Source organism: Camponotus vicinus, unplaced genomic scaffold (genome assembly GCF_025532165.1).
Source record: "Camponotus vicinus isolate PSW18456_S1 unplaced genomic scaffold, iyCamVici1.0 SCAF_13, whole genome shotgun sequence".
Taxonomy (NCBI): Eukaryota; Metazoa; Arthropoda; class Insecta; order Hymenoptera; family Formicidae; genus Camponotus; species Camponotus vicinus.
This window is the reverse complement of record NW_028141949.1, coordinates 14,698,358-14,722,102: the sequence shown is the minus strand read 5'-3', so window position 1 is coordinate 14,722,102 and position 23,745 is coordinate 14,698,358. Positions and strand designations below refer to the sequence as shown.

Genomic DNA, 23,745 nt, shown 5'->3' with positions numbered 1-23,745 from the left:
TTTATCGATTTTAAAAATATAATAGAATAACGTGCATTTTTATATTAATAAAATATTATTTTTTAGATATTGCAGGAATTTACTTTATACATAAAGAAATAATATCGAAAACGAAACAACAACATTGCAATATTGAATAATTTAGCATAATTAAAAATCTGATAGATCGTGAATGTCAAAGATAACATCGTAATATACAGTGTTTTTCTGTTCAAAAGATTGACCATGATCTTATAATCAAGGTAACTAAGCTAAAGATAATCAAGCACCATTATATATTCATATGTAATCATTCATTGTGCTTCAATGATAGATATATCAGCTTTATGTACGATAATCGATAGATATATCAGCTTTATGTACGATGTTTCACATCGTACGTGGCATTCGTTTAAAATTCTTGTCATGAATGTACGTGTGATATATTGTTTGTCACAAATGGAATATACCCTTGGACTTTGGTATCTAAAAATTATTTCACGTAAAGCTGTTACCAATTTTTCATATCACACGCATACACACACACACACACACACACACACACACACAATTCATAATATTTCGTATAATTATATATTTAAGCTTTTAAAGAATATCATATTTTTAAAAATATATCTCAATTATATATTATTCATGAAAATGTAATTTTTGTAGAAGAAAAATTTTTTTAAAAATATTTAACAATTGTTCTATACAATAGCTATTTTATAAAACAATATTGTTAAATACGTGCTATATCTACATGTAAATAATATATCCATTTTTATAAATATTATCAAAGATATTTGATATATCTGATTCCTTCAAATTAATTAATTTTATATATACGAAAATATATATAATTATATAAGGACAAAATATTATAATTAAAAGAGAAATATTATGAAATATGTGTGTGTGTGTGTGTGTGTATATGTATATATATGTATATGTATATGTATATGTATATGTATATGTATATGTATATGTATATGTATATGTATATGTATATGTATATGTATATGTATATGTATATGTATATGTATATGTATATGTATATGTATATGTATATGTATATGTATATGTATATGTATATGTATATGTATATGTATATGTATATGTATATGTATATGTATATGTATATGTATATGTATATGTATATGTATATGTATATGTATATGTATATGTATATGTATATGTATAAGTATGCAAACACACTTATTTGTGATAGATATTCTTCCTAATTTAACTTGTTAATTTATCTGATATAACGATTGTATTGATATAAGGTGCGTTATGATAAAAAACTGATATCGGATCATGCAATTTCGCCGTTTAAAATTAGCGAAAGTAGTAAAATGTCGATTATGTGAGCGACGCCTGAAAAGCCGCGATCCGTAACAAAACTTAAGTCCATATTTCATACGAGTCATACGCACGCCAATCTAGATCTATAACGGTGAAATCTGTGGCAATATTAAGCATCAACTTTTTCACACATATGCATACACACACATACATACATTTTCTTCCTTTTTCTCTTCTGATTTTCTAGACGCCACACGCCAATGAAATTCGGTGCAATTCTTAATGTAATAGAAAAATATACTCGCAGACACATAAAGAAATTTTTTTTATTTATATCGCTTCCTACTTTCTGATCTTACAATTTTGATTTAAAATTTTAGAAATGCATCCTTTTCTTTTACATTTGATAAACTTTCTCTTACATTTAATTTTGGAAAGCTATTTTTATATTTCCGAAATATGCATACTCCTGTTGGTTTTTCTCACTCTATTATGATGTAAACCGGGAAAATTTTGATTTTTCAACGAGAGAAAGAGAAAGAGAGAGATATTTATTTTCCAAAAATCAAATCTTTTAACTTTATTTTAAAATTGTAATTCATTTAACATTTACATCAGATACATTAATTAATTCAACGCATTTTTTGCACAGTGTTTTTTTATTCTTTCTTTTAATTATTTGAATAAAGATTAAAAGATTGGCGTCACAAATGTTAATATTGTTCCTTTTTTTATGTAGTCTTGCGTAGATATTTTGTTGGGATAATGATGCACGCGTAGATCTAAGAAATAAAGTCATGCGGTCATGCATGAGAGAAAAGTCACGTTTAAAAACAACGCCGTGAATTACGTAAGCTTATTCATCACATAAATAATAAGTGTGATGATGCATTTCATCTCGAAAATAATATACTTTCGTGAAGGTGTCGCATCCGTTACAATGCCATCACTTGCCGATGTCACAATAGTGTGGAAAGTTTTGGTACACCAGCATAGTTCACTGTATTATATTCACGCATACAATCATTGTACACGCATGACAAGCATAGCAGTTGCTGTTGCAGTGAGTTGAATGCTTGCTGCGTAAAAAGAAATCATTCGACACCATTCCTTCCTTCGTCCTTGCTATTTAATTTAGAAGAAGTGCATACGTCACAAGTCGCTAACAGATTGAAGTGACAAGTCGAGTTATATTATATGATATATTATGTCAAACTGTATATGTTTATAGAAAAATATCAAGAGAAATAGTAATGTCTTCACGCTTTCATATATAAATTACATAGTTAGACTATGCGAATATTACAATCACAGCACAAGTGTCGAGCGTTACCGCTCCCTTTACCAGAAATTCTTACGTTAAACGTGTTTTCGATTAACCTTAATATACCTTAATATCGTAAGGATAGAAATAACGACGCGCTTTTTTTTATGTTTTTAATGTTAACGAGATTGCGAATTATCGACATAAAATTGATGTAGCCGACAAATCTTGAGATTTAATAAACACGTGAATTTTCTTATTTCTTTGTCAATCTCTCTATTTGCACATACACGCACATAAATCTTATCTTTCAAATTAGCAGTTGCAATATGACAGAACAAACTCGATAGCATCTTAGTGTTAAATTATACTGAGCCGCTTTCGTATTAATTTATTAGTTAAAGTTATATAATATTTTTCAATTTTAATTAATATGATGAAAAGAGAATGCTAAAGTAATATAACTTTTTTTAGAGTTACGTATTTTAATTAATTAATAATTCATTAATATGCTAATATATGAAACATTATGTAAACTATAGTTTATATTCGTCACTTTGTTAATTTTTAATTATTGAATCTTTTCTTATATTTCTCGTTTGTAAGATTTCTGCATTTAAATTGAACATCATTATGAACTCAACAACGTAAAAGCCGTCCTGTTGGACCACTTGTGCAACTTCTTTGCATTTTCCCAGTTGAAAATATTCAGCGGTAAAAGCAGCTCTTTATTATTAGCAGAAGAGACATTAAATGCAATATTCACGTATTAAATATTAAAAGGAAAACAAAATCATGATATAATTGTGCATCACCTGCAGCAACTATCGAGAATAAATTAATAAATTATCTTTCTTAGTATAATAATATTATATAATATTAACATTAAATCCTATATAAATTGATAACATTAAATTCTATATAAAAATTGAGTAGAAAAAAATTTAATTTCTAGATAATTTTAGGAATAAAATACAAAATACAGCGCCTAAAATTTTTAAATGAACAAGCAATATATTGATTCAGACCATTAAAATATTGTATAATGTTTCTATAAATCTAATATATTCTACATTTGTGATATTTTATATTATACTTGTAATATATATATCTTGTGATAATATATCTTCTAATATAATTACCTTCTCGAAAAGTATCAGAAAAATAAAATAGAATAGAATATAGAGAATAAAAAGTATTAAAAAAATAAAATAGAATAATAATTTCAATAATATGGCAGAATGGATAAAAATATTAAACCAAAATAATATTCACCGTTCAACTTTGTACATGTAACATTGATTTTTGCTAGATTATCAGGTATATATTATAATATTTGATTGGCAATTAAATGTTTTGCATGATAGTTGCAAAATTGTATCACATATATCATAAATAACGAGTTATGAGAATCAAGAAAAAAACAATTTTCATGAATCATTTCGTGCAAAAATGAGAAACTTCCTCATATAATTAACTTCAGGAATTACGTGCACTCTGCGCATTAAAAATCGCACGATACTATTTGCTTCTGTGTTTCCTATGTAATTTTTGTAAAGATTTTCAACTCATATTAAACTTTTTATAAACTACTATACAGATATCTCTAAATTATGTATATAAATAAAAATATAATATATTATATATATAGATAAATAAATAAATATATATATATATATTTATAATTTTATACATATTAAATATATATATTATATAATAAACATATATAGATAAATATATATTTATATATAATCTATATAATATAATTGTTAAGTAAATGAATGTGTGATTTTTATATATACATTATATATTTGTTTATAATATCATAAAATTTATGCAAGCGAAATCCTTGATATAAACCTGATTTACTTCAATAATATCACTCAACAAAAGTAAGGTATAAAAACCATATATATATATATATATATATATATATATATATATATACACACAAAATTTTGAAAAATTTAAATTTATAATCGATTATACATCTCTTATGTAATATTTATTTAATTATTAACATCGTTGTATCTAAAATTTCTTATTAAAAATGGATACCATTTTTTTATAATGTAATAGCATGTTATTTCTTACTTTACAGTACTCACTATCTTCTTTACATCAGCATATCTCGGTATCTCCTTTATGATATATGATTATTTGTTATTATTTTTATTATATATTATTATCTGTTATTACTGAAATTAAGAAGAATTTAAATGGAAATAAAATCGCAGCGAAAATGTGCAAACATAAATCAATTATTTAAAAAAATAATCATAATATTTTATTTATGTTATTTTTTAAATTAAACATTCTCCTACAAAATTTTTGTATTAATATTTGTCACACACATACACACACACATTAATTTAATGCGAATATAACATTTATTCGCATTGATATGTTCAAATAAATTTTTATTTATAAATTTTTTATTTTTATTTTAAATAGGAAGAGGTTATTTATCCTCTGCACACTTGTGTCGAGTAATTTTTTATTCAACAGAAAGTTTTTTTATTTTATTTTGTAAAAGAAAACTTCATACTTCAAACTTTATTTTTATCTTTATTTCTATAAAATTTGTCTAACTCTAGTTAATTCTATAAAATTTGTCTAACTCTGTTAATAAACACGAATATACACATAGATTTGAAAAAAATGAATCATGCAAGATTGCAAAAAGGAAAAAGTTATAAGTATAATGTACATATAAGATTATATATGTACTGTAAATTTGAAATCTTCTTTTTGCGATATTTTCCCACTATATTTGTCGGGGATTACATAATCAGATACAGAGTGAGAAAACATAGGTGAAAAAAAGTACACACAACTTGATCTTGTGCATGTATGAATAAAAATCGAGACTGAAGATCTTAGAAAAGAAGTATGTAATTCAGTTTTAATAGTTCTATAATAGAGGGAGTTTATAGTATATAAGCTCGAATATAGTTTGCGTTATTTGCATTGATCAGTTTTGATTTGTACTTGCAATACATCTCTTAGAATTATTCTACGATTAAAAAGTCTATTCTGCGATTTAAAAATCATTTTACAAGAAAAACTTTGATTTTAAAAATGTTTGCTGTAATCTTTGCATTTATGCTTGTGACAACATATGCAGCCGAAATACGTAAGTAAGCGAAATAAAAGAAAAAAATATTATTTCTTGATTATTATTTAAATAAATATATACAGGGTGTCCGATTCGTGAGGAACCAAACGAAAAGTGATGATAGATTGGGTCAAACTAAGAAGAAAAGTCCTTTACCATTTTGCAAAATTCGCAATAATTATTAAGTAATAAGCAAAAATGTCACATGAAGGTTTAATTTTTTAAATGGAACCCCCTATTTTTTATTATGTATTCTTATAGCTTATCTCGAGAGATAAGCTATAAGAATAATTATGTATTCTTATAGCTTATCTCTCGTATATAAAAGTATTAGGGTAAGATAATCGAAAAATGAATATTTTACTAGATATTTTATGGTTTATGTAAAATTAAGAAATTATTTCAAGCCTCATAACTCGAAAAGTACTCGAAGAAGAAATACTTTATTATAGTGTTTTGGAAAGCTCTCAAGATAAGCTATAAGAATACATAATAAAAAATAGGGGGTTCCACTTAAAAAATTAAAGGTAATCTTCATGTGACATTTTTGCTTATTACTTAATAATTATTGCGAATTTTGCAAAATGGTAGAGGACTTTTCTTTTTTTTAGTTTGATCCAATCTATCATCACTTTTCGTTTGGTCCCTCACGAATCGGACACCCTGTATATTTGTGCTTTTAGTACTACTTTTTTAAATATTATTTTATTTAATTAATTTTATTTAAATAATTATATTCAATAATTTGCATTAAAAATATGCTCATCAATTGTTTACTTCCATTACTATATATGAATATTTTTTGTCATATTCATCTTGAGAAAAGCGCTGATCATATTATTTGAAGTTAAGTATCCTGTGATCGCAATTAAAAAACACATCAGTTAAATATTATTATTTATATATATTTCTCGGATTAGGTCTCAGCTGATTTATAACAATTATTTTATTCGGATATATAATAAGAGATTTAACATAATTTTGATTTATTTTATTATAAATATTATGATAATATTAGTTATAATATATGACATAATAACGTATGACAATAGGAATCAATAACAATGCACATATATGCGTTATGTTGATTAACATAAATGTATCCTAAGCAGCATAATGTAAAGAATATAATAATATGAAGAATATGCTTTAAAAAATGAAATGTAAAATGTAAAAAATCTTTAATTACAATCTTGGTACATTTAATCAAAACGATGAATGATAGGCTTCGAAAAGAATTTCTCATTGAGCTTTTTACTCGCATGTTATATGTTTTGATGTTGTTAATCTCTAAAGAAAGATCCTATAAAGAATTGTTGAAATGACAGCTATTTCATAAACTTGCTATAATAATTCGTTCAAAATACACTCTAATACTTACAATTAGACTGAACACAATAGAAATGTTGAAATCAGTTTTATCATTAAATTATTTTTTTGCGTGCAGTATACTTTCAGGATGCTTTACATCTTTCAAATGATTTGATATTAATATCCTTCTTAATTTCATTTATAAACTAATGTTTGTCAATCAATATTCTTTCTTTTATAAATTGACATATAAAATCAAATCTCTCAAATATCATTGTTTCTCATTTTCCGATGCTAATTAATTTTCGCATTGTGTTTACTTTGTACTGTGAGCAGTTATCATCCCGGAATCTATTTCGAAAAGTATTCTCTAAAGAGTTTGAAGATTACGAGTGAATAAATTTTACCCATTTATTGACGATTGTAATATTGACTGGTTGTAACAATATATTCATTTCCTTTTTGTGCAAATATTCCATATTGTTACTTCACATTTTTCGTCTAGAATAATAATTATAAATATATAGAATAAGATTTCGAAATTTTAAACTTTTTATAAACTTTTTATAATACTTAATATTGTAATATTTTGTAATATTTATTTTTAAACTTTTCATTACATTCAAGATGTATATATATGAGAGAGTACGAAGCAAAAGCTTAAATCTCACTTTAATTCATAATAATTTATAAATTAATTACCTATTCTCATACGTACAAACAAGCTGAAAAACGAAATTGACTGAGCAATAAAAATTGATATTAACTGAGTTGTGAAAATTAATGGAGTATGATATGCAATATAATCAGCGCGCAAATTCTTTAATCTTGCAAATTCATGTTTATAACTTTTTATCGTTTATAACTTGAAAATCATTTGTGAGTTTGATATTTTTATGTTAATATTTTCGATTTTAATTAATCTTCTTAGGATTAAAATAAATTTTATGCGAGAGAGAGAGAGAGAGAGAGATTAAAATAATTTATTTTATACTTTATTGTTACAAACTATCTTAACTATGTATAACTATTCAAAAATTCATATAGAAATTAATACATAAAATATAATACATTAAAATAAAAATATAATACATTGTTACTATAATATTTGGTTATCCCTTAACAGTTTTTTTTTTAATATTATAAGTTAACAGAAATGATTTGAAACTCTTGTAGCCTCCTACATCAACGTGTGTGGCCGCCAAAATCCAAATCTCAATCAATGCATCATAGACAATATAAACAATTTGAAGAATAAAATTTGCGAAGGGCTTACGGATTTGAATCTTCCATCGCTTGAGCCGCTCAATATTGACAAATTAGTCATTTCCGAAACTGCCAACAACAAAATATATTTAAATAATGTACAAATAACGGGGGTTTGTGATTTCATCATAAATTCTGTTTCTCTAGATCTTGATAAGCTTATTTTCAATATAGACCTTTCATTCAATCGACTTTACTTAAATGGCACGTGTGATATCGACATACATATACTCGTGCCTATTGCTCATAAGGCACCTATTTATCTTATTTCAGGTATCTAAAATAGTTAGTTTTATATTAAATTAAGATAGAAGCTTAAAAACATTTGTATGTGTGTATATGTGCATATGTATCAATGTAAAAGATAAAAAACTAGCTATTGTTTCACTGATGATTAAATTATATCTTCTTCCAGATAACGTAAATGCAAAAGTAGTCATACAAATGGCAAAGGCAACTAAAAAGGGTATAGAACATGTATATGTATCGGAATTAAAAACAAATATCTATCTTAAAGGATATGACGCTCACTATGGTTTGAGCAAAAATGAACTAAGTCAATTAGGCCAAATTCTTGGCGGTTTCATAGGCAGCAATCAAGAGGAATTTGTTCAAAGACTCACTCCAGCATTAGAGGAAGTGATCTCCAAATGGCTTATCTCAATTGTCAACGATATATTTAAAACGTTTTCTTACGAGCAACTCTTCCCGCACCGTACATAAATAATTTAGAACTTTACGTTGCAAGATTGCTATCTAATCTAAAGGATAATCGAAATAAAATCTGTTACAATATTTTGAGAGAATTAGGGAATTTTATTTTTGCTCTAGATAGAATATATACATAATCATATAAATGTTATTGTTTGATAGCACAACAATGACTCAAAATAATAATTAGCTAATCAAAAATAGTCCTTCTCTACATAAGATTGCACCGATATTTAATTTAATTAAAAAATTATTGCAAAGTAAATGAGAAAATTGCGTTATATTTTATAACATAATATTCTATACACATGCATTCGTGTAATCTACTTCTTTTACAAAATAAATGCATAATTAGTATGCGCATTATAAATTAATTGCCACAATACAGCATTAAATATTGTATTATTTATTTTAGTTACCTTATAATATTGAAAAGAAACTAATAAAATTAAAAATTATATCGCAATATATTAGTAATAATTTTAGTAAAAAATTTTTTAAGATACAATTTTTTAAGACACGTAAAATACATTACTTATATTGATTTACAATGTATGTTTAAGTCGAAAGAAATCAGTTGAAAATGTTTTCTTTATTAATTATTTATATTAATTTATTAATTATTTGAGACCTAATATCGATTTAGCTTCAGCGATCACAAGTTGTATATCATATACTGTCTGATATTTGCTGATATTCTGTGTATTAAAATTAAAGCACATAAGAAATGAATGCTTTTAGATATTTTTAGATATTTCTCTTTTCTTCTTTTTTATATTAAATTAATATAATAATTTTATATTAAATTTTATATTAAAGTTACATTAAAAAATATATTATTTGTTTATTATTTCCCAGATTGTAAATTCAAATTTTTCTTTATATTTGTCTGGTTTATAAATTTTCGCATTTAAATAAAATATATATATATATATATATATATATATATATATATATATTTTATTTAAATGCGAAAATTTTTCTTTATATTTGTCTGGTTTATAAATTTTCGCATTTAAATAAAATATATATATATATATATATATATATATATATATATTTTATTTAAATGCGAAAATTTATAAACCAGACAAATATAAAGAAAAATTTGAATTTACAAATTCAAATATATATATATATATATATATATATATATATATATATATATTTTATTTAAATGCGAAAATTTATAAACCAGACAAATATAAAGAAAAATTTGAATTTACAAATCTGGGAAATAATAAACAATCTATATATATATATATATATATATATATATAGATTGTTTATTATTTCCCAGATTTGTAAATTCAAATTTTTCTTTATTACTATTCAATATATTGATTTAGAATAAGAATTATTATTATTAGATTTATATAACCATTGTTTTCTTTTCATATTTGACAGCTCTCCCTCTCCCTCCCTCTCTCTCTCTCTCTCTCTCTCTCTCTCTCTCTCTCTCTGTCTGTCTCTCTTTCTCTTTCTTTCTAAAAATATTTCAATAAATGCCGTTTCTTAGAAGAAATATTCATTGTGGTATTGTTATATAATATCGACATATCAAATATTAGCGGAAGAGCGAAAGATGCTAGCAAATTAAATATGCAATAAAGTTTAAGTTGCACAAGTTTTCCGCAAGTTTTGACGTATTATATTTTAATATTAATATATATGTTATATATTAATATATTATGCTATAATATTTAACATAAATCTCTCGCAAATTTTGGATTTCGCATGGAATGCATCGTAAATATTGCAAAATATTGAAATAGGTTCTGAATTCTGAAGGTTAATCGGATTCGTATATCTTAAAATGTTAAGGTCATCGAGTTCCAGAAATTTCTATTTTTAGATTTATATAAACACGATTAAAACTGACACTGCTATCATAGGAAAAATTTGTTCGTTTAAGTCTCACGTAATAATACCAATTATTTATCTATTATCGATTCTCACACAGTTCAGTTAATATTAAAAAAAGATGATATTTAGAAAAAAATTCTTATATAATAGTAACTTCTTGTTAACTTGATATATTACCAAATATTGGTAACTTACAATTATTAAAAGCAAATATTTAGTATTGTATAATACTGAATGATTGTGTTTGACCCACATAAAAAACATAAAGACGGAACAAAGAACTCTCTTATGTACATTATATTAGTATCAAGGTTTATATTTGTACTGACAACTAAACATTTACTTTGTAATGATATGTAAAATAATGTAAATAATCAGTTATACTCATCATAAAAGGTAAAAAATTGTTATCTTAATTAGTCACTTTATAGAATAAAAAAAATTTATACGTATGATGCGATGCACTCTCATTATTATTATGCGTTATTTATGAGATCTTGTTCACATTTGCGAAAAAATTCTAATATATTTTTAGAAATTATATCAGGTATATTTAAAGAGTAAACAGATTTTTCATGTCAATTTGTTATTTAAAAAGATATTTTGTATTAAACGACATCAGAATTTATCTATAGCATTGTATAAAAAAGAGAAATATGTGCAGATAATGAGATATTTTTTGGAAATTACATATATACTCCGATATTTCAATAAAAATGGACAAAATGTACATGAAAACATATAAAAATTAAATTTTATTTATTATACCTTTCTCTTAATCATAACTCAAAGTCAGTCATAACAAAGACTTAAAAAAAATTTAAGAAAAAAGAAAAGAAAAACATAAGACATTTTTTACAACGTAATCGCATCACTTACAAGTCAATCGCATCATTTATTTTATATTGATATTTTCTTTGTCTATTATTTTTTGTACGAAATCGAAAAGAGTTTGAATACAAATAAATCCGTAATAAAAATGATGCAATTACGTGCAAATTTTTTATTTCAAGGAAAAAATAAAATTAATCTGTTTTATTTTTCTTTAAAAAAATATCTTTTATTAATACTTAGAATATTTTTTTACGGATATTTATATTTCGTACACATGATATTCGAGTAAATTTTTATTCATATAAAATAATTAAATATAATATCAAAAAGTAAGTATAAATTTGAAGTGATCTTATCTCGAATTTTATCTTGTATTAAATACATTTTTATTACAGCAAAATATTCTTTTTATGGAGTCAATTAAGAAAACTTTATTTTTTATTTCTTATTCATTATCTAGTATTTACCTAACTCTGAGAATGAATATGACCATGGACTTACAAGGAATGAATCATGATCATAATAAGAAAGAAAAAGACTGGTTTGCTAATTTGATAAAAGGAGATATATGTATAATATACTATATATACAAGCTTGATCAAAGCGTTTGCTTCAGTCTCGATTCTTACGTTCACCGCGAATCTGTCAAAATCATTTCGATATTTTAGAAAGTGTACTTGAAAAATTTTTCTGTGAAATATGTTTGCTATAATCTTTGCTTTTGCGCTTATAGCAGCACATGTTACAGCAGAAATACGTAAGTAAATATAAGAGTTATGTTTCTATCATGATTCTAACATGATTTCTGCCATATTATTCGTAAACTTGCAAAAATATTGGAAACGAATTGTAATTAAAAAAAACATTTTGAATATTATTTTTAGATTAGATTACTCTTATAAGTAACAAGAAAACTTAGGGAGCAAATATAATTCGTTTTTATTAAGATATAATATCGGTTAACATGTTTTAGAAACAACAGGTAAGAAGAAAGATTTTAGAATGAAATTTTATTTGCTATTTTGCCATCTTACTATTTCAATATATGTTTCTATGTATTTTGATTCTTGAAATGTTTTTCATATTAAAAGATAAAAATTGTAAAAAAAGAGTAAAAATCTGTCATAAATATATCTGTTAAATTATAGATTTAAAATATGATTAAAACGTAACGAAATATAACGAAATTGCAATGTAAATAGCATTGCAATTAAAAAAAAAATAATCTATAAAGAATTTTTGAAATGCGAATAATTATTTTCTTATCTAACATTATATTATTATATTAAATTTATATATGTCGTGATTTCATTGAAGTTTTACACTGTGTTATAAAAGATCTACTTTTGACTTTCTTTCTTTTAAAAGATTTATCATTAATCAAAAGTTATATACGTTATTTTGATGTATGATTACTTTATTTAAACAATAGATAAATAAGACTTTGAATATTATAATGTAAATTAAACAGAGAATGGAATAGTCAAACGTAAGTTACAACAAGCGCAAAAAACAATAAGACTTCTTAATAATTCTAATAATCATGAGGAAATCTATTTTTTGCGCTTGTTACCTCGTGCTTGGCCTTTACTAATTCCTTCTTTGTATAATTTATATTGTTTTTTCAAGCTGGCTCTATATGTACGGATAATGTTATATCATAAATTAACACAAAGTTGTTTTAAACTTACAGCCTCTTACATTCATATATGCGGCCGCAGAGATCCGAATATCAAACAATGTATTATAAACAACATAAACAATTTGAAGAGTAAGATTTGCGAAGGAATCCCGGAATTGGATATTCCACCTAATGATCCACTCGTTCTTGATACATTAGTCATTTCCGATTCACCCAATAAATTATATATGAGAGACGTAAAAGTATCGGGACTTTGCGGTTTCACCATAAATTCCTTTCATGCGGATTTAGAAAAATTGCATTACAATGCTAAAATCACATTCGGACGGATAATAATGAATGGCACATATGATTTTGATGTACGTGTACTGGTACCAATTGCTAATAAGGGAAATGTTTACATTACTACAGGTACGTAAAGTATAATTGATTTTGCATTAGCAAGTTTAGAAAACAATCTACTTTAAGTGTAAAAAATTCAAAATTCGTTTTTATACTTCATCGTGATTAACAGACTATTCATTTTCTTGCAGATAATATGGAAGCAGAAGTAGACCTGGATATGAAAACAATCACTAAAAATGGTAAAACATACATATATGTGTCAAAAATGAAGCTCAATCTTGACATCAAAGAATACGATGCTAAGTACGATTTGAACGAGAGAGAATACGATCAATTGAGAGAAATTATAAGCAATTTTATAGGCAATAATCAGGAGGAGATTGTTAAAAGTTTTAAGCCGGTATTAGAAGAAGCAGCTTCCAAACGGATCCTATTGGTTTCCAATGATATAGTTAAACACTTCACTTATGAAGAACTCTTCCCGGACAGAACATAAGTCACCTTAGATCTCAAATTGCATTATCAAAAGGTTGCTTCTACGTTTTAATTAAATAATAATTACAGTAAAATTTATTACATTTTCAAAAGCAATAAAGAATGTTTCATTTTTGTTAGAAAATAATATAATCGTTAAGGATTATTATCGCAACAATACAGATTCGAACGGTTAATTGGAAATATTTTTCATTTTATCATTTTGTACATGATTGTTTTGTACAAGATTGTTTTGCGTGCCCAAAATATACAATACAATAGTTACTAAATTGTCAAGAAGAAATATTGAAATTCATATCTTTTTCATGAAGGAATGTATTGATTATGAAGGAAAGTCGAATTGAATTTTATTGTTGCATCTTTTATGACGTCTTGTTATCTTGTTACATTTTATAACATGATAACAAATCATCTTTCCATGGTAATTTGTCTTGTTATTTTTTTTATATTTGCTTCGAACTTATTGTCAACAAGTGTCATCGTGGAGTTCGTGTATTTTAACAATTTGAATAATAATTATGAAACTAAGAGAATTAATAAACAATAACGTAGGTAGTTGTAGTTTTTTGATTATGACAGAGATTTCGATGATCATTTTCAAAGATAATTTACTTGACATAACAATATGCATTATTTTTCTCGTACACAGATATTACATGTTTTATATTTCTTGTATAAAATGTCACTCGCAAGTAGAAAAGGGAGAAAAACCAGATTTTAAAGTTTTAAATATTTATACAGAGTGTCCCGAAACTAACGCTTGATATTTTAAATGCAGATTCTGGCCAATTTAAAAACGATTTGAAACGATCATTATTTTTTGCATATTCCCAATTTTTGTCATCATGTATCTTTCTAACTAAGCCTTAAATTAAAATTCTATTAAAGTAAACTCTACCTAAAATTAACTAAAGAATGTGACTTTATTAATATTTTATTCCCATAAGCCTTACTCTCTAAATTTCTTAGAGTGAAAATGCACTCGAAAAATTGAGTGACTGGTCAAGTCACTCTAGTTAGAGTGATTTTTCACTCATAGGAGTGAATTCTTCTCACTTTTTGTTGTAGAGTAAAAAATTCACTCTGCAAAATAGAGTAAATATGTATACTCTATTTTGTAGAGTGAATATTTTCACTCTATGTAGCATTTTCACTCTATATAGAGTGAAAATTTTTACTCATAAAGAGTGAGTAAAGCGCATGTGAAACGCGCATGAGTCCGCCATTAGCAACACTGTCGTATCGTTGTCTCGCAACGTTACCAACTCGTTGCACGTGTACTTGGTATACAAGACATATTAAAGTAACTTCTTAGGAATATATCTTTTTATTTTAACATATTTCGAACGAGTGTAAACATATTTTTTTGTGTGTAACGTTAAATATATTTATATAGCTGTGACAAGAAAAAAAGAGGTTAATCGGCTTTTACACCGATAATGAGATAACATGCTGTGTGCGATGTTCAGCTTCGATTAATTCAAGTAAAAAGCAATGATTGCTTCTCATTTCAACTAATTGAAGCTTCACGTCATATACGTAACGTGTTATCTTATTATTAGTGAAAGACGGCTTAGAATCTCACTTCCTGAGAGTGAATCTGTTCACTCGTAATTGAGTGAAAAATAACTTGACGAAAGTGATGACTCCACTCTGATTGAGTGAATTATTCACTTCGAACCGAGTGACACATTCACTTTACATTCAGAGTTAAACAGTTCACTTTTGTGAAAAGTGAATGTTCACTAATTACGAGTGGCAGTATTTTCACTATCACTTGGAGTGAATATTCACTCGCTTGGAGTTAGATTTCACTCTAAGAAATTTAGAGAGTACTTTGCGAAAAACCCTTTATTTTCAATCGTTTATAACTCGAAAACTATTAGTGCCACGACATTTTCGCTGAGGAAAAATCGTTTTTAAATTGGCCAGAGAATCTGCCTTTAAAATATCAAGTGTTAGTTTTGGGACACCCTGTATAAACAATAATTAGACATATATAAAAGCGAAAGGAAAGAGAATAAATTTGAGAAAATTTAAAAATATCATTTCAATTTATAATGATATATAATATACATAGTCTATCTATGCATAATAATAAGCTAAAACAAAATCGGTTGACCACAATAAAACTGAATATTTACTGAACTATAAAATTTAACAGAATGATCAGTATGCGTGTACGGGATATGCATACTAATCACTCGCATAATTATTCTAAACATGCACATTTGTTGTTAATAATTTGACTTATCGCTTACAATTGATAATAACGTTTTATATTATTGTGTGACATTTATACATTAGGTTTTTCTAATTAATCTTTATGCAATTAAAAAATATATACAATTAACATATTTTATATTTAACATATTATTAGTTAGAAATTAATGATTTTATTCTACTAAAAATGTACACTATCTACTTTACTAACATTAAATGTTAAATTTCTTAAATAATTTTAGTTAACATTTAATATAAATATTAGCTAATATAACAATGTGTGTAAATAATGTGTGTGTTAATTACATATGTGTGTTTTTAATATTGTTGGAAAAAATATTAGTGCAATATAATATATACCATATCGCATATGAAATCTTTGTAATAATTTCAGTAAAAATAGCTTCAATTTTTATTTAAAACAATTCACGCAGATTGTTTTTCATGATAACTATTTAATTATATGGTAACTGCAATTCCAAGTATTCTTATCTTGCTATGTGCTTACATAAGTTGAATAATTGGAAATTCTCGAGTTTAAAAGATGTTTTTTGCCATAATTAGAGTTAAATCGATCGTAATGTGTTTATTATTTAAATGCAGTAAAATTATAAAAAACGTGATTTGTGTTTAACATTTTATATTTTCTCATCTCTCACATTTTATAATTCCTCTCCTCATTATCCTTGTAATCTACTTGTTGTTTTATTGAATTTACTCACATATATACAATACAAAATATATTATAGAAAAACACATTTTTCTAGAGCACTCGGTTTTTGGCTTTTGATTATGATGTTACGCTTTAAAAAATATTTAAATGCATTTAAATATTAGCATTTATATATCTAAAGTATTTATATATCTTTAGATATCTAAATAAATTATTTTTTTATATATTTATTTTATATAATTTATATATATATATATATATATATATATATATATATATATACATGATTAAAATATATTATCTTACTAACGCTATAAATTTCAATAAATTTGTTAAAAATAATAGTGTTTATGGTTTCTCACGTATATATTTGTATTAATTTCGTATTTTCTTATTCTTCCCATATAATAACTCAAAATGGTTTGAAGCGAAATTGAAACATCTTAATAAATTTGCCTAATAACCATTAGGCAACCATTTTATTTTATTTTCATGCTCGATTCTTTTATTAGTCTTGTTTATTTTTTGTCTTATTTTGTAATATTCAGAGTCTTATTGATTTCGAATTCTAAAAATAATAGTTGCTATCGTTTAGATTATGTGTATAAACAAAAGAATTTGCTTATTATTAATGTTTCTTACAATGCATAAAATTACAACAAACATGTGTACCAAATTAAAAATTAGACTTAAAATTAAATATTAGATTCTTTTAATAAGTTAGAATATTATAATTTAACAAAATATCACAATGCGATTCGCGAAATAATTACTAATATGTGAGAAAATATATAATGTATTATTTATTTATAGTAAAGTATAATTATGATCCATTTAAAAATTTTCACAGATATTATAAAAATTCGTGAGGTATTTTATAATATGCAAATTATAATCTCTATTATAAATTTTAAAAAGAGAAGGATACAAAAAAACGAATAATGCTAATATTATTTTTGACAAACATTACAGTCAATAACTTTATTCGATGATTCATAATACATTGAACTTATCGATATATGCACATATACTCTCATTAATAAAACAATATCTTATAATATTTTCTAAAATCTTGTTTACTAATCTTAACAAGTATTTTACAAATTAAATTTTCAAGTAAAAATATGATGCTAATTATATATCGATAAGCTGTATTTTCACAGTTTCATTCAGAATTATTTTACTTGTCAATAAGGAAAAATAAACCAGAATGAATGGAAGCAAAAGTTTTGCTGTACAGTATACTATTGTTAGAACTATTTGCAGAAAAATATTTTGCACTTTCAATCATTCTCTGTCTAAATCTAAGTGCTTATTTTAGCAACTTAAATCGTTTCCGTATTTGAGAACAATAAAATCCAGAATAAGACATTCAGATATATTGAATTATATAAAATTGTTTCCTTAGTATAATTGTGTAAAAAGTTTCTCTCTCGTGAAATTTTTGTATAATTCAAATATTTCCGAAGATACATTTTTTTATTCTGATATTTTTTCTAAGGAAACATCATTTTTCTTCTAGCATTTCACAAATACTCAGCCGCTTCGTGCCATTTTAAAATAGTATTACGCGATTAAATAAATAAATCTCGTGAATATATATCGGGAGACTCTAAATCAGATTCATCAAGATCATCAATCATTAATATAACAAGTGTTTGTCAGAATCGTTTTGTGTGTGATGATTTTGAGAATTTTTCATTATTTCTTGCCAGATTCGAGTTCTGGTTACGTCGAAATTAAATGCGCTAATAGTGTCTCAAGTGTTAGTGATGCGAATCTTAGGTGTACACACGCAAAAAAGGATTCAACGTAGAGAAAAATAGCGCAGAATTTCCCTAATTCCTTCTATCGCGTTTACATACATATATTACAGATTTTCAAATTTAACCACTGTTTTCCAGCCCGCCCTCGATCACCTCGAGATAGATTTATGCGCCGGGGAAGAGTTGAGGAAACGAGAACTGCTGGACAATTTTGTCGGCGATGTCTTGAAACGCGTCGGAGAGCGCCATTTCTACCAGTGGCATGATCTCCCTCATAAAGAGTGGGAAGTTGCTGTTGATGGCCGAATTCACAACATCCCCGAGTACCTGTTCGCCGTTAAACAGATTGTCCAACTTCAGCGAGCCTTTTTCCACTGAGATTTTCATCCTAAAGTCGATTACGCGAAGTTTTTCTATGCCGTTCTCGTCAAAGTATTTTTCGCCCTTAATCTTGCATGCGCCTACAAGGAAAGATGAGATCGTTATTTCATGTACGATAGAGATGGATAAGTACAATATTTATAATTATTACTGCAATAATGATATAAGATAACTGTTCCCAATACGGCCTAAATACTAATATTTTTTATGTTATTCTTTTTTATTGATTTCCTAATTTTTTAATTCCATTGATGTATTTTATATTTTAATTCCCCAACATAGAGTTATTCTCTTATTCATTTATTAAGCGTATTTACAGTTTATTTGCAACAAAAATTTGAAAAAAAAATAAAGTTTAAATCATAAAAGATACAGTTATCTATATCACTTTTTACATTTCGAGACAGCAATCTGTAAGTACTGCTGAAATTGGAGTACTAGTGCGATATAATAAATGAATGTCATAATCTTATATAAAATAAATACCTATGCAGTCAGAAAAGTTGCCATTTAATGGACCAGATCCGCGAATGGGAAGTAACAATATCTTGCCGTCGATGTTATATTTCCCTTCAATGGCGATATTAGGCAATGCCACATCCACATTAATGAGCATATTGGTAAAGTCCAGTCTTAAAAGGAAAAACAAATAGCTTTAACAAGTAATAATGTAATAATGTAAGAAAACACGAGATGTAGAAGAAAAAAACGAGAGAGGTTCGTTGAACGTACATGACATCCTTTCAAGTAATATTTACATCCGTACCCTCCCCCCTTAGTAATTTCTAATCGTACAATCGTTAAATCTTGAGTTATTTTGTATAAATTTCCCTAAAAATGGCACAATTAAACTTGTTTCTTAATTAATCGCTAATATAGATTTGCAGTTGACGACAACTTAAAATGAATACACAAATTACAATTTAGAAGGATTCCATCGAAATTTGTTAAATCTATTATAATTGTATCGTTACATAATATGTAAATGCTACATGCTCGTATTCTGCTATATTCTTTCATCTTGAAATTTTTCATTTATCAAAAATACTTGATTAACTAATTATAAGCAGCGAATTATTTATTTTAGTTTATTAGGAAGCTACAACTCCTTGCAAAATTTTAACATTATTGTCAAGATATTAAAACGTTAATATATTATGTGTGCCTATGCATTTTGTAGTGATCAATACACATAAGATTTTTTTTCACAATTTCCACACATGGGAAGTCATCAACTAACGATTTCAATGACATCAGCCTTCTTCGTCCACATTATTATTTTATACACCTCTCTATCCTTCTCTCTCTTTCTCTCCTTCTCTCTTTTTCTCCCCCCCCCTCTCTCTCCCTCTCTTTCAATACTTGAGTGTCTTAGTCTCTCAATACTTTGACTCATAATACTCCTTTCAAATTTCACGTGCGAAATAAAAAACACTAGCAATCACCGTTTTATCATTTTCCGATCTTTATCCAGTCTTTGATTATTCTTTTTATCTTTGTAAAATGCATGATTATTTTTTGATACTTTACAGTTACATACACATACTTCAAGTGTTTGTGTCACGGCCGCTCGCGCATAGAATACAAACAACAAAACGCTTGCTCCTCATCGTTGTGCGATTTAATGTATTTTTTTCGCAAGCAATCTTTACGTCACGATAAAAACCCGTGACAATAAAAACATATGCTTCAAAGACAATTCTCAATATTACTAAAACTTTGAAGCTTTAAGAATCATTATGAGAAAAATAGACTGAAACAACATTCTTTGTTGAAACTTTGTGTGACGTAAATCACACATTTTATGAAACTTTTATTTTCTGTGCCTATTTAAAAAATTATCTTCCCATTCCTTCATCTTTATATTTTATCCTTTTTTATCGTTATATCAGAATATTTAAATTTTTTCTCGATAAAATTATGAATAAATGTAAGAAAATTAAAAAAGTATAATAAGTTAGATCAACTAATAAATTTTTTCTTAATAAGTGTTAAAGAGTCAAAGTGATGTTATGCGAAGAGCCTGAAGCGATTCATGTCACAAAGAAGCATATGAAAACGTCATACGAATATATGAAAGAGTCAACAACAGTAAAAATACGTGCGCAATTCAATCTCTTTCATAACTATATATGTAATCTAGTTGGGTTAATGGTCGAGAGAAACATGTACGTAATCAATTTAATATTAGGAGAGACTTGTCATTTCTAATTCCGTACAAAATAACATTATTTAAATAATACGCTCGCAGACAATTGTTCATATAATCGAAAATGTCTAATTAATATTCATTCAAAAGTACGGTCATGAAGTTTTTTACAATTGATTTTACAATCTAAAACTTATATCATTTGTCATATTATATTTATAAACTATTGATCCAAGAAATTAAAAAAACTATGCACATATACACACATTGTCTCTCTCTCTCTTCTCTTTATTTCTCCAATAGATTATTAAATATCAAAATGAAAATATTAATATATTTAAAGATGACTAAATTTTATATGTAAAAAATATATCTTGTAGTTAATCATTATTGATCAGTAACGATAAAAGAAACATGATACTGTTATTACATGTATGCCATATTCTTTTATACTTACTTTACTTTATTAATTTCGAAATTGCTGGCACCGTGAACTTTGATATCGTCTGTCTGTATTTTCAAACTATTAGTTGGAGAAACTGATAGTTTCTTCAACATAAGAGGTTCCAGAGAAGGGATGTGATATTCTGGTACGCCCACCTTAAGATATGGCTTCAAATCATTTATACTGTTGGTGACACATGTTTCGTATTGTGGTTGCTGAACTTGGCAAATGTGCAGGAACTCGGCTGCAAACGTAATTAAAATTATCATTAGTATAATTTATATAATTTCTTATATAACATAATTAATATAATAATTTAATATAATTAATATAATTATATTATATATACATATATTATAATTCTATTTATAACATAAATTATTGTAAGAGTAGCTTTTGGAGGGAAAACACTAAATACTTGTTATATGCAAATTGGTATCAATTCGCTCGATTCTGATTTACAACTATAATATGATTTTATTTGTATAATACTATACTTTTAATAATATATTTTCATCTCATGTATTTTAATGAAGAGAATGCATTGAATAATTATTATTTATGTCTCGAAGTTATATGCATAATCTACTCTCGGTTTCTTTACTTTTTGTGTGCAAGCGTTTTTCTAACATTTTGCAACATTTATAACGATACAATTTGAACCCTCTGAATATACATGTATCAAATTCAATGACACACAGAAAATAATTATGCAAAGTTAGAACATCTATAAGCATCTTTTATGTAAGTGCCTTCTTTTTACTAAAGTTGTATATTGTTAGAAAAGAAGAACGTTAGAACAATTTTTTTAGTAACTTTGTGATTAAATTGCCAATTTCACGTAAAAAGATGATGTACGTACATGTATATGTAACATATGTATGTATACTTAACAAAATCTAAGTTAAAAAATAAGGAAAGAAGATGCTCTTTTTCAGCCGAGATTTAAAAATCAAATCAATTAATTTAATTTATTCAATAACAATACTTTATTATGATGACTCAATGCACTTAGATTCAATATATTATTTCTTGCATCATAGCCATGACAAAACCTTGCGAATTTACGTTTGTCAAGCATGAAGATTAAGAAAATGAAGCAAGCAGCACTTTGCTGACAAATAAATAGAAATAATTAGATCCAAAAATATATAAAATATATATGAAAAACGCGCTTCTCAAGTTCCTAACTCAGTTAACAGCAATCGCTTACATCGCTTAAATCGAGTATATATAAAAATGCAAGATTCAATTAGAATAGAAATCTTGAGATGATGATTTGATTGAGATGATTGATTGAGATGATGATTTAACAAGTGTTGAGTCGAGAATCTTTAGCATTTAACAGTTTGCATTGTATGTGTGGTAACAATGCAATACGTAATAAATGTGAAAAAATTCAATGATCAAATAACAAACATGCACAATTCCAAGCCATATGAAAACACATCAAATATTCCTGTGTTGTGCGGTAAATCTTCTCCTTTAAGGTCTTTTAAAGGTCTTGGTGACAAATTTACTCACGTATGTCTCGCAAAGCTTCCGCGCCAATCGTCACCTCGACAAGCAGGACCACAAGGACCGTTGCCTTCGCTAGCACTGTCATTTTTTCACCGGAGAAAATGGAAGAAAAAGACAGATAGGAAGCTCAACGCGTGTGTCTTTCGGCTTGCGGGTGCCTGGATTTCGACGGTGAGGGTTGCTGGTGGATCTAGCAACAGGTGATTCGAGGATAGTCGGGCTGGAAGTGGATGATCCGAACGGCGATCTGAAGCCTTATAGCAGGAGACTATTTATTTACCCCCTCTTCCGTCGTCCGTTACTCACTTATTTCAATTCGAGATGAAGACCATTCTTATTCTCTAGATGATATCTGCCTTTAGATGATCGCAGGAAAATCGTGCACGTGCGAAAAGCGAAAAAAAAAACTACACGTGCAGACAGACGACCGCGTTGCCATTACATCTTT

At 26.3% G+C, this 23,745-nt stretch overlaps 2 protein-coding genes across 3 annotated transcripts; one reads left to right on the top strand and one right to left on the bottom strand.

The window, feature by feature from the left end:
- Positions 1-5,501: 5,501 nt before the first annotated feature.
- Positions 5,502-16,985, top strand: LOC145964396 (protein takeout). 2 transcript variants are annotated; one of them, XM_083087081.1, is made up of 4 exons: positions 5,502-5,687; positions 8,157-8,519; positions 13,351-13,710; positions 13,833-16,985. In XM_083087081.1, exons 1-4 carry the CDS (start codon positions 5,633-5,635, stop codon positions 14,138-14,140), a joined length of 1,086 nt encoding a protein of 361 aa, XP_082943207.1. In that variant the 5' UTR covers positions 5,502-5,632; the 3' UTR covers positions 14,141-16,985. The 2 variants fall into 2 exon arrangements, with proteins under 2 accessions (XP_082943207.1, XP_082943206.1); XM_083087080.1 differs by lacking the exons at positions 5,502-5,687; positions 8,157-8,519 and adding an exon at positions 12,264-12,414.
- Positions 16,986-17,985: 1,000 nt separating this feature from the next.
- LOC145964392 (circadian clock-controlled protein daywake-like) lies at positions 17,986-23,550 on the bottom strand. Its single transcript, XM_083087070.1, has 4 exons — positions 23,301-23,550; positions 21,789-22,020; positions 19,669-19,814; positions 17,986-19,262 (listed from the first exon to the last, which is right to left on the bottom strand). Exons 1-4 carry the CDS (start codon positions 23,380-23,382, stop codon positions 18,967-18,969), a joined length of 756 nt encoding a protein of 251 aa, XP_082943196.1. The 5' UTR covers positions 23,383-23,550; the 3' UTR covers positions 17,986-18,966.
- Between the last annotated feature and the right edge of the window lie 195 nt (positions 23,551-23,745).

Bases quoted from the DNA above. Each gene is read 5' to 3' on its own strand.
- LOC145964396 (XM_083087081.1), top strand. From the start codon at position 5,633: ATGTTTGCTGTAATCTTTGCATTTATGCTTGTGACAACATATGCAGCC. The intron at 5,688-8,156 runs GTAAGTAAGCGA...AAACTCTTGTAG, and splicing joins AACATATGCAGCCGAAATAC to CCTCCTACATCAACGTGTGT. The intron at 13,711-13,832 runs GTACGTAAAGTA...ATTTTCTTGCAG, and splicing joins AAATGTTTACATTACTACAG to ATAATATGGAAGCAGAAGTA.
- LOC145964392 (XM_083087070.1), bottom strand. From the start codon at position 23,382: ATGACAGTGCTAGCGAAGGCAACGGTCCTTGTGGTCCTGCTTGTCGAG. The intron at 22,021-23,300 runs GTGAGTAAATTT...TTACGTTTGCAG, and splicing joins GGAAGCTTTGCGAGACATAC to CCGAGTTCCTGCACATTTGC. The intron at 19,263-19,668 runs GTATTTATTTTA...CTTTCCTTGTAG, and splicing joins CAACTTTTCTGACTGCATAG to GCGCATGCAAGATTAAGGGC.